Here is a 10,360-nt window from a genome sequence, read left to right on the forward strand (position 1 = left end):
ACGATAACTTCATGCAAATTAATATTTTATGCTATCATTTTTTATGCAATTTATACCCTATGTACTATAGCTTGATACAACAAAAAAAAAGTAATAATAACAATAAATTGAATAAAAATTTCTAAGGACGAGATTTTAGAGAAGTCTGAACAACGATTTGTTAAAATCTTTAGGTGAGAAAATTTTATAAAAAAATATTACCAAAGTAATAGAGTATTAAGGAAAATATTCAATACTCAAAATTTTCATTCGTTTATCTTCCTAAGAATATATTTATAGTTAAATGATTTTATAAAAAAATAAAAAAGGAAGAAATAATGAAAAAGTAAAATCAATCTTCCTTGTAATACAATGATGCTTGAATATTATGACTAACTATTTTTATTTTTTGATAAAAATAATAACCAAAACTAAAAATTAGGATTAGAATAAAAATTAAATAAGAAAGGAAAAAGTGAATGAAATTTTTAATCATGGGATTCCGGGAAGTTCAAGTAGTGATTCCCGAGAATTTGCTAATTGAGAAAAGTTTTTTAAAAATTACCAAAGTATTAGGATATTTAAAATTTCTTTTCAATATGAAAAATTTTCATTTTATCATTATTTTTAATTTGAATAGTTTTTTTAATAATATAAAAATATACATTTTTTGAAAATAAATTTATTTACAAATAATTATATTTTTACATGATTTTTAAATATTAATAATTATTATAAAAGCAAATGAAAAATCTCCGAGGATGAAATCCAAAAGAAATCTAAAAAGTGATTCTTTATGAATCTTTGAATAAAAAATTTATCTAAAATGCCGCTAATGTATTAGAGTATTTAGATTAATATTCGATAATTTTTTTTTATAAATGGCATAAAAATGAATTTAAAAATTTTTTTTTTGTTTTTAAATTATAGATATTATACTTTAAGTTTTTAAATATAAGTATTGAAGATAAATATGAACTATTGAGGATATGATTTTTGAGAATTTAGAGTAGTGATTCTTAAATATTCTTTAGGTGAGATGATTCCTTTTAATTGTTTGAGTATTGAAATATTTTTATTGATTTTTCAATATGACAAGTTTTTATTTATTTTTCAAGTATACTAAAAATAATAATAATAATAATAATAATAATAATAATAATAATAATAATATGTTTTCAAATAAAATTAAAGAAATTAAATTTTAAATACCAAAATTAAAACCCTTTTTGTCCAAATTGAAAGATAGCATATAATTAATTAGTACTGTTTTTAACAAACACTATGTAGGTGTTGATCTTTCCCATGCATAATCAGTTCATGAACCCAAATTATTTCTCAAACTTAAAAATTATCTTTTTGATAAAGTTTTAATTAATTTTAAAATTTTACTAAAAAAATAATTTTGATAAATGATTAATCATACTTAATCAAAAAAAAAATTGATAGGAATTTTTTTTTAATTTTTAAATTTGTCTAGCAGACTTCAAAATTATTACGACAATATGTCCTTGGTTTTAAACTATAACCGATCATCATTTACCAATAATTGTGGGCCAAAAGGCAAAATTTGAATGAATATGGAGTAGCCACTTGTTTGAATCTATTAGCAATAACTTGGGCCAACAAGGGATGAAAAAAAAAAAAAACGAGAAAAAAAAAGTAAACTGATAAATGTGCATTAATGGAAAAGGAACCATGATGCTGTAACTGTAGGAAAGTCAAACAATATAACCTAAACTTTCAATTGATATTTAAGGACGGATAGCTCATTTGTGAACAATAAAAGTAAAATTTTGGTATTTTATTGACCAAGTAATTAAATGAAGACTTTTTTGTATTATTGAAAAGTCTTTTTTTTTGCTTGTTTTAGTAAAACTCTTTGTTTTTATTTTTATTTTTTTAATTTTGGAGTGATAAAAATACACACAATTAATAATGGGTTCTTAAATTTTTGCTACTCAATATCATATCGAGTTTCAGTTAAGTTGAATTAGAATGGTTCAATAATTTTCTCTTTTATTTATATTTTTTCAAATTTAATATTATTTATGAATTTCTATAATGTTAGTATGAATAATTTAGTAACAATAATTTGAACGTTACTGATTAATCTACTCTTTTTTTTTTTTTTTCTTTTTAAAGATGAACGAAAGAATTTGTTATTAATTTTGGTGATAAAGAATCAAATTGTTATTATATCCATTCATTTTTTTATATTTAATGATGTCTGCATTAAAATTCTATTCACTACAATTAAAAATTTTACATTTTTTCCATAAATTACATGATTATCGCAAAAAATCATCATATTCAAACAAAAAACCAAAGGGGGCTGCTAATGAAAAAGGATTTGATTTGGGAATATGCAGAGAATTAATTAGGGTTTCTATCTTTTGAATGAATAATGATTGATCATTTAAGTGTTCACCTAAATATATATATATATATATATATATACATTTAAAAAATCCAAAATTCTATTGATAGCATGACATAATAGATATATGTTACAATATATATCAAATTAAGTGTTTGACCAGAAAGATAAAATAAAGTCTGAGAGCAAGCTCCACCACAATTGATTAAAAGGTTGGTGGCCGACTACAAAAGAATAGGCAAGTATTGTGCCAATTGATATGGGAGGAAATTAAAATTTCGTTACTTTTTTTTCTACAAAGTGGGCATAACCTTGACAAAATACAGAAGGAGATCTTGGTTTTGAACTAACATCTTTATATTCTTCTAAGGGCTCTTTAGCTTTAGCTACTAACGCAACGCATGAAGGGCAAACTTTGTTACTTTTCAAAAGTAAGTTATTATTACTATTTATGCTCTTAACCACTGCTTCGACTAATTAATTCAATCATCTTCACCACATGCAAGACTTCTAAATGTTAATAGTCGTAGGAAAAAGGATAAAATGAAACGGTTATTTAATATCGATAAATATATTATTTTTATTTAAATTATATCACACAATTATATTTTCAAAAAATCAATTATAATAAATTTATTGAAATAGATGTTTATTATTTAATTATAATATTTGATATATAATAAAAAAAATTATTTTTTTGATATAATTTAAATGGTAATAACATGTATTAATGTAGAATAATTATTTCATATTATCTTTTCACGAGGCGGTGATAGTGGCAAAAGAAAATACGATATGTAAATTGGTACGGACTTGGTTTTTAGATTACCACCATTAATTATATATCAATAATTGTGTGGCAAGATGAAATGATAAAATTTGAATGGACATGGAGTAACCACTTGTTTGAATATTTTAGCAATAACGTGAGCCGACAAGAAACAAAGACAGAAAAATAACAAGAAAAAGGTCAACTGATAAATCTACGTCAATGGAAAGGGGCCGTGATGTTGTCTACATCACGAAAGTCAAACAATATAACCTAAGTTTTCAATTGATATTTGAGTAGGGATTTCTCATTTGGAAAAAAAAAAGTAAAAATTTGGTTATTTATTAATTAAGTAATTAAATGAAGATATTTTTTTTAAAAAAATTAAAATAAATATATTTTTTAATTTTTTAAATTAAAATAAAATATATTATACTTAACCATCTAAGGCATATAATTATAAATAATATATTTGAAATTATCTCAACAAATGATCATCGATAAGATTAGAACTCAAAATTTTTTGTTAAAAAAAACGAATCTTATTCAATTAAATCAATTACTGTATTATTGAAAAAAGTCATTATAATTACTATTTTATCTTTATTACTTTTTCCCTTTAATTTTTATTTACCTTTCCCATTTATTTTTTTAACGAAAAAATTTTCAAAATTTTTTTTCCTATAATATTTTTACTTTTTAACTTTAAAATCATAGAATTTTAATTCTATAATTCTTTTAAAAATTTTATAATACTATAAAAATCAAACCGTTGTTTCCAAAATTAGGAACCTGTGATTGGGAATCACCTATTCCTTAGATCTCGCGGAACTACTCCTCTTTGCTCTAATGGAAAACCATCTTCCCTACTTTTTAACCCTTTTCCCCTTGGTCTACTTCATATTCATGGCCTTGAGGACATGGATGAAACCCAAAGCCAATGGCTCTGCATCAAGGCTCCCACCAGGTCCACCGAAATTACCTCTCATAGGAAACTTGCACCTCTTCATCGACACCGAAATTCATCGCTGCCTTGCTCGCCTGGCCCAGAAGTATGGTCCCGTGATGCACATGCAACTTGGAGAAGTACCGACGGTCGTTATTTCATCACCAGAAGGAGCTAAAGAAGTGATGAAAACCCATGACTCCATTTTTTCCGAGAGGCCTTATCTCTATGCTGCTGAGTCGTTAACTTACAATTTTAAAGATATTGCGTTTTCCCGTGGTGAATACTTGAGACAGATACGTAAAATTTGTGCAACGGAGCTGTTGAGTCAGAGAAGAGTTCAATCATTCAGATCAATCAGAGAAGAAGAGATGACTAATTTAATTAGAACCATCTCATCAAAAGCTGGACAGTCAATTAAACTGAGAAACATGTTGTTTTCTTCGGCACTTAGCATAATCTCAAGGACAGCCTTCGGTGGCAAATGCAAATACCAAGAAGCATTTCAGAAACTTCTCCCTGAAATTGCAGAAGTGTTCGGTGGTCTCAGTATTGTTGATATGTATCCTTCCATCAAATTGCTGCATCTAATCAATAAAATGAGGCCTAAAAATCAGAGATTGTGTCAGAAAGTGGATGAGATTCTTGAAAACATCATTCGTGAACATAGGGTTAGAAAATCAACAGCAAAGGGAGGTGAAGATGAAGTAGCTGATGATCTTGTGCAAGTTCTTCTGGATATTCAGGATCATGGAGACCTTGAACTTCCCTTATCAACCTCTAGCGTCAAAGCAATTACCTTGGTTAGTTATTTTATTAATTGTTTTAAATCATGCTCATCATCATGCACAATATGCCACCATAAATTACATCAATATAGTCTTATATTTTTATTAAAATTAATTAACTTTTATATTTTTTTAATTATAAATTTTTTGATATACGGTTTATTCTGTTTCTGTTTAATAAATTAGGGATAATTAAAGAATAAAAAGTTAATTTTATTAAATAGAACTTTACTTGAATTTAATTCAATTATAAAAATTTTAATAGAAACGAATATAAAAGTTATAATAATATTTGTTAGTTAAATATAAAAGATAATATTCAATAAATTTAAAATTTAATTCAGTTAATTTATATAATTATCTTTAAAAGATGATATCTAATATACTCAAAGTTCGAATCCCAACCTCTGCAATTTTTTCTCTTATTTTCAAACTACAGCCCTTCATATGTAAAAAAAAAGAAAAGACAATATTCAATTAGACTACAAGTCTATAGCTTGGAATAATTAATTAAATAGGTCTAAACTCTATTATTAAATTTATCAGAAATGTAAAAATACATCAATGATATATATATTTTAAATACGCTAACATTTGGTTAAATGATAAGTGCATGTATATCATTTAAAAAAAAAACAAGATTTACATCTTTATTATCCAAATAATAAAAAAAGTTAATTGAAATTAATAATCAAATTCCAGAATATGTTCGCTGCTGGAGGTGATACATCATCTACAGTTGTAGAGTGGGCGATGGCAGAAATGTTGAGAAATCCAAAAATAATGGAGAAAGCACAAGCAGAGGTAAGGTGTGTCTTTGCTGGAAAAAGAGATATAGATGAAGCACGAGTTCATGATTTGAAGTACCTCAATCAAGTCATCAAAGAGACACTAAGATTTCACCCTCCTGCTCCTTTGCTACTTCCAAGAGAATGCCAAGAAAGCTGTGAGGTAAATGGGTGGGTGATACCTGCCAAAACCAGGATCATGGTGAATGCGTGGGCAATCTGTCGGGATCAAAATTATTGGGCTGAAGCTGAAAAGTTTCATCCTGAGAGATTTAATGACAACTCAATTAGCTATAAGGGAACAGATTTTCACTACATTCCATTTGGTGCTGGAAGAAGAATTTGCCCAGGAATGTCCTTCGGAATTGCCAATGTTGAGCTTACACTTGCAAATTTACTCTTCCATTTCGATTGGCAGCTTCCCCATGGAATGAAACCTGAGGATCTAGACATGACCGAAGTGTTAGCTGGTGTAGTGCGAAGAAAGGTTGATTTGTGCTTAGTTCCCATTCCACGTGATTTTGGGATCACTTCGGAATAATATATTTCTTCAGCCAATAAATGTTTATTACAACTTCAATAGTGATTAATTATTGTGCTTGGTCGAATACTTGCCGTTTCACTCGTAATAGTTTTCTTATCATGTCTTACGCACGTGATTAATGTTTTGTCTCATTTGCAAGATATTATTATAAATTTATAATAAAATATAGATACTTGTGCTAATTTAATCAACAATTATAAACATATAATAAGAAAAAAAGAGAAAACTCCATATGAGTAATTGTAACCAGACTGAGGAGGATGTCCAAGTCGCTGATGCGCAAAAGTCAGTTTTGAGACCAATCATGGCTAAGGCAGATGGTTTGATCAATGGCTTGGCTGCTTGGAATTGGAATTCATAGACTCCATTGCTATTCAGGCTTTGACCAAGTGGCTTCCTCGAGTGAAAATCTTTGATCAAGAAACAAGAAGGAAAAGTTCCATGTTATCTTGTTAGAATCAAAGTTTAGAGATTGAAATAAGGTTCTTTGAGGCTTTAGGTACGCAAAGAATATCATTTAACATAAATGATTGAATTTGGTAAAAGAACCAAACCTGGAGTGTTTTAGCGTAGAAACAAAAAATGTGTTTGATTGAGCAACAAAGAGAGCCAAAGTATTGTTCCAATATGTTGGTAGAGTACTGGAGTACTAGGTCTAGTGACCGGGGTTCCAATTCGTATAGTCTCAAATACCAAAAAAAAATTGAGCAAAAGTAATGACCAGGTAAGAGGTAGAGTTTTGGTGTTTAAGCAGTTCTTCATATTCAGATAATTTGTCAAGAAATTCTTCAAAGGAGATGTAGGTCTCTCCTTTGAAAATTTTTTTAAATATTGTATAGGGTATGACAATGTTTTATATTTGGCATGTAAATACGAATTTAACATGATAGTTTTTCATGTTGTAAACGTGTTTGACACAGTAAAAATATAAGAATTATCAAATCTAATTTTGAGTTGTGAAATGATACCTAATGAGAATTAAGCACAAATCATGTTTTCTTTGCATTGTAGTTCTGAAAAACTCGGTCGTGTCGAGAACTTCAGGCTTCTTTCCGTCAGGAAGCTTCCAGTCAAAACAGTAGAGTAGATTTGCAAGCGTAAGTGCAACATAGGCAATACCAAATGACATCCCAGGACACATCCTTCTTCCAGCACCAAAAGGAATAGATTCAAAATACGTTTCTTTATAGTTAACTCAAGTATCAGAAAATCTGTCTGGATAAAACTTGTCAGCTTCAATCCAATAGTTTTGGTTTCGTCCTATTGCCCATGCATTAACCATGACCCTAGTTTTGGCAGGTATTTGACATCCGTAAATCACACAGTTCTCTTGGCATTCTCTTGGAAATAGCAAAGGATTAGGAGGGTGTAATCTCAATGTCACTTTAATAACTAAATTGAGGTACTTCAAATCATGAATTCTTACTTCATCAACACCTCATCTAGAAGCAAGGAGAGTCCTAACTTTTGCTTGTGCCTTATCCAATACTTTAATATTGCTTAGCATTTCTGACATATCCCATTCTACAGCTGCAGATGAGGTTTGACCCCCGCAAAGAGCAGATCCTGACATAGGATTAAGTCTAATTAATTAGGCATGTAATAAAGACTGATTTTATGTATGAGATGCATATGTCAACATTATGATCGATCACATATATATAGCCAACAATAACTATTTCTTCAGTTGATAACTATCGAATTAACCCTTTTGAACGCAACTTCAAATATTGACAGAGGTTATTATCAGTTGTAGACGAAGACAAAAGTTTATCACGTGAGAAACTTAGAAAAATAATAGATGGAAGTAACTAACAAAAACCAGGGCTACGATACCATGTTAAACTTTCAACCTACAATCAATTATCTACAGATGGAGGGGTCTAACTTAACTATAATATTGCAAAAATTCAATATTTAACATATATAAGATAACATTAATTTAACAGCATACGGTATGAAACTAGAAAATAACTAACTAGAATGATTGCTTTGGTGCTGGATCTTGTTAAGGGAACTTCAATGTCTCCACCATCATGAATATACGGTAGGACTCGGACAAGATCATCGATTTCATTTTCTTTTGTCATTGTTGTTAATTTTGTAGCTCTATATTCCTGAATGATGTTTTCAAGAATCTCGCCTACTTTTTTCACCAATCTCCTATGTTTAGTCCTCATCGCATTGATCAGATGCAGTCATTTGATCGAAGGATATTTATCAACGACACTTAGACCACCAAACAATGCTACAATGTCAGGCAGAAGTTTCTGAAATGCATCTTGATGCTTGCATTTCCCACCAAAGGCTGCCCTGGAGACTATACTGACTGCTGAAGAACGCAACATGTTTTTAAGGTTGTTAGGCAAGCCTGCTTTTGATGAGATGGTTCTTACTAACCTGGAGATCTCTTCTTCCCTGATTAATCTAGTGACGTACAATATTCAACCATGTCAATCTTGTCTATACGAAAGGTCAGCCCTTCCAGCATAGTTCCGAGAATTATTTTGACACCCTGGCTAAACTTTGAATATTCTTTTTCTTCTTTCTAGCATTAATTAGTTGTTTAAGTAATTATGGATTCGATGGGAGCAGAACTCATTGGAGGTCAAGTTGGTGAGTTTGTAGAACTCGTCAAGAGAAGAAAAAAATTAGAAGGCATCAAAATTAAGATTTTGAAATGCGTTTTGATACTCATATGTGCCTCAGAAGAGAGGTAGTGAATCTCTCGATGTGAACTGTGTGATACATGTCATCCATCTTATGAGTAAGGTTTGACTAAGACATGTGATAAACACGTTATATTCCTCGAGGTATTTTCCTCTTGTGGGCCTCATAGGTTGGGTATGATATAACAAATGTCGCCCAAGCGTGATCGTGATTATAAAATGACCATCCTTAAGCCTGTTTAAGGTTGGGTAAGCATTGTGCTCGGGTGAGCATCTAAGAGATGGGAAATGATCGTCTGGGGCAATTAAATTGCATGATTAAATGGCATGATCTTTGTGGGGCTAGACAGTTCGCCTAATTGCCCTTAACGCATTGAGATCGTGCCTTCAGACCTTTTACCTTTACTTTTCAGACTTTGTATGGCTCAAGCCATGTGTAGTACATGTAATACTTGGTTGTTACGCTCTTTCCGTAAAGTAAGTTTATTAGAGAGTGTATCGCTAATATTTATATGTTTAACGATCTTTTTTTTTTTATTCTATATGAGATTAATACGTTTTACTTGCTTTCAAAAGTGTTTGTTATGATATTTTCTTTTATTAAATCTCATAACATCCTTTTTATAATTGTCACTCTACTCTTTTGAATTGTTTTGACTAGAAGCTTCCTGTGGTGCAAAGCCAGAGTGAAAACGAATATCAAAAGTGGAAATTAGACATCAAGTTTCTTCAACGAGGATAAAGGAGGTTTTTCGATGGTGATTCTTCTGACCTCCAATCAATTTTAGAATTAATCAGCCTTTGAACTTTTCAGGATTATAAAGAATCATGATGCTTAACCTGATGAGTTGATCTGTAAAGACATAAGAGAAGATTGGAACTTGGAAGCATATAGAAGAACAAAAGAAAGAAAAGAAAATTGGGGCTGAGAATCGTGTATCAATTGGTGTTCATGTCGACCTCCTACGTTGCTTCAAAGAAAACTAAATTAGCAATCAGCTTTGCTTAATGAAACAAGGGCTTCAACTATCCACAAAAATGAAAAAGTTTTGCTTGAAATCCCTGTGACTGACTAAGCGCAGAGGCTTGGCCCTTTTTTATTGTTACTGTTATTCTGCTAATTTGGAAAAAAAAAAAAAAGATGACATAGCATGAAATATTTCATTTAAAGAAATAAGATTAAAAGTACCTTTATAAAGGAATAAAAATTTTAAACTATCTTATTATAAGAAAAAACTCCAACATCTGTACTGATTTTTGGTTATCGAGTATTTTTTTGGTCTAAGGTAGGGATATAAATAATATATTAATACTTGTAAGTTATTCGGATATGATTCGAATAAAACTTGAATTCGATTTGATTATTATCGAATCGAGCTTAAGCTTGAGTAGTTTCACTCATCAATCAAGTCGAATACAAATATTTTTATATCCAGCTCGAGCAGCTCACAAGCTTAATTGAGTTTTTATATTTAAATATACTTTTATTATTTTAAT

The 10,360-nt window shown here is 29.7% G+C and overlaps 1 protein-coding gene across 1 annotated transcript; it reads left to right on the top strand.

The window, feature by feature from the left end:
- The first annotated feature begins 3,904 nt into the window (after positions 1 to 3,904).
- On the top strand, positions 3,905 to 6,304 carry LOC111300236 (desmethyl-deoxy-podophyllotoxin synthase-like). Its single transcript, XM_022895875.2, has 2 exons — positions 3,905 to 4,877; positions 5,565 to 6,304. The coding sequence occupies exons 1-2, from the start codon at positions 3,978 to 3,980 to the stop codon at positions 6,189 to 6,191; spliced, it is 1,527 nt and encodes a 508-aa protein (XP_022751610.1). The 5' UTR covers positions 3,905 to 3,977; the 3' UTR covers positions 6,192 to 6,304.
- The last annotated feature ends 4,056 nt before the right edge of the window (positions 6,305 to 10,360 follow it).

This window comes from Durio zibethinus, chromosome 18, assembly GCF_047325235.1.
Source record: "Durio zibethinus cultivar Kanyao isolate XHJ-2024 chromosome 18, ASM4732523v1, whole genome shotgun sequence".
NCBI classification, from domain to species: Eukaryota; Viridiplantae; Streptophyta; class Magnoliopsida; order Malvales; family Malvaceae; genus Durio; species Durio zibethinus.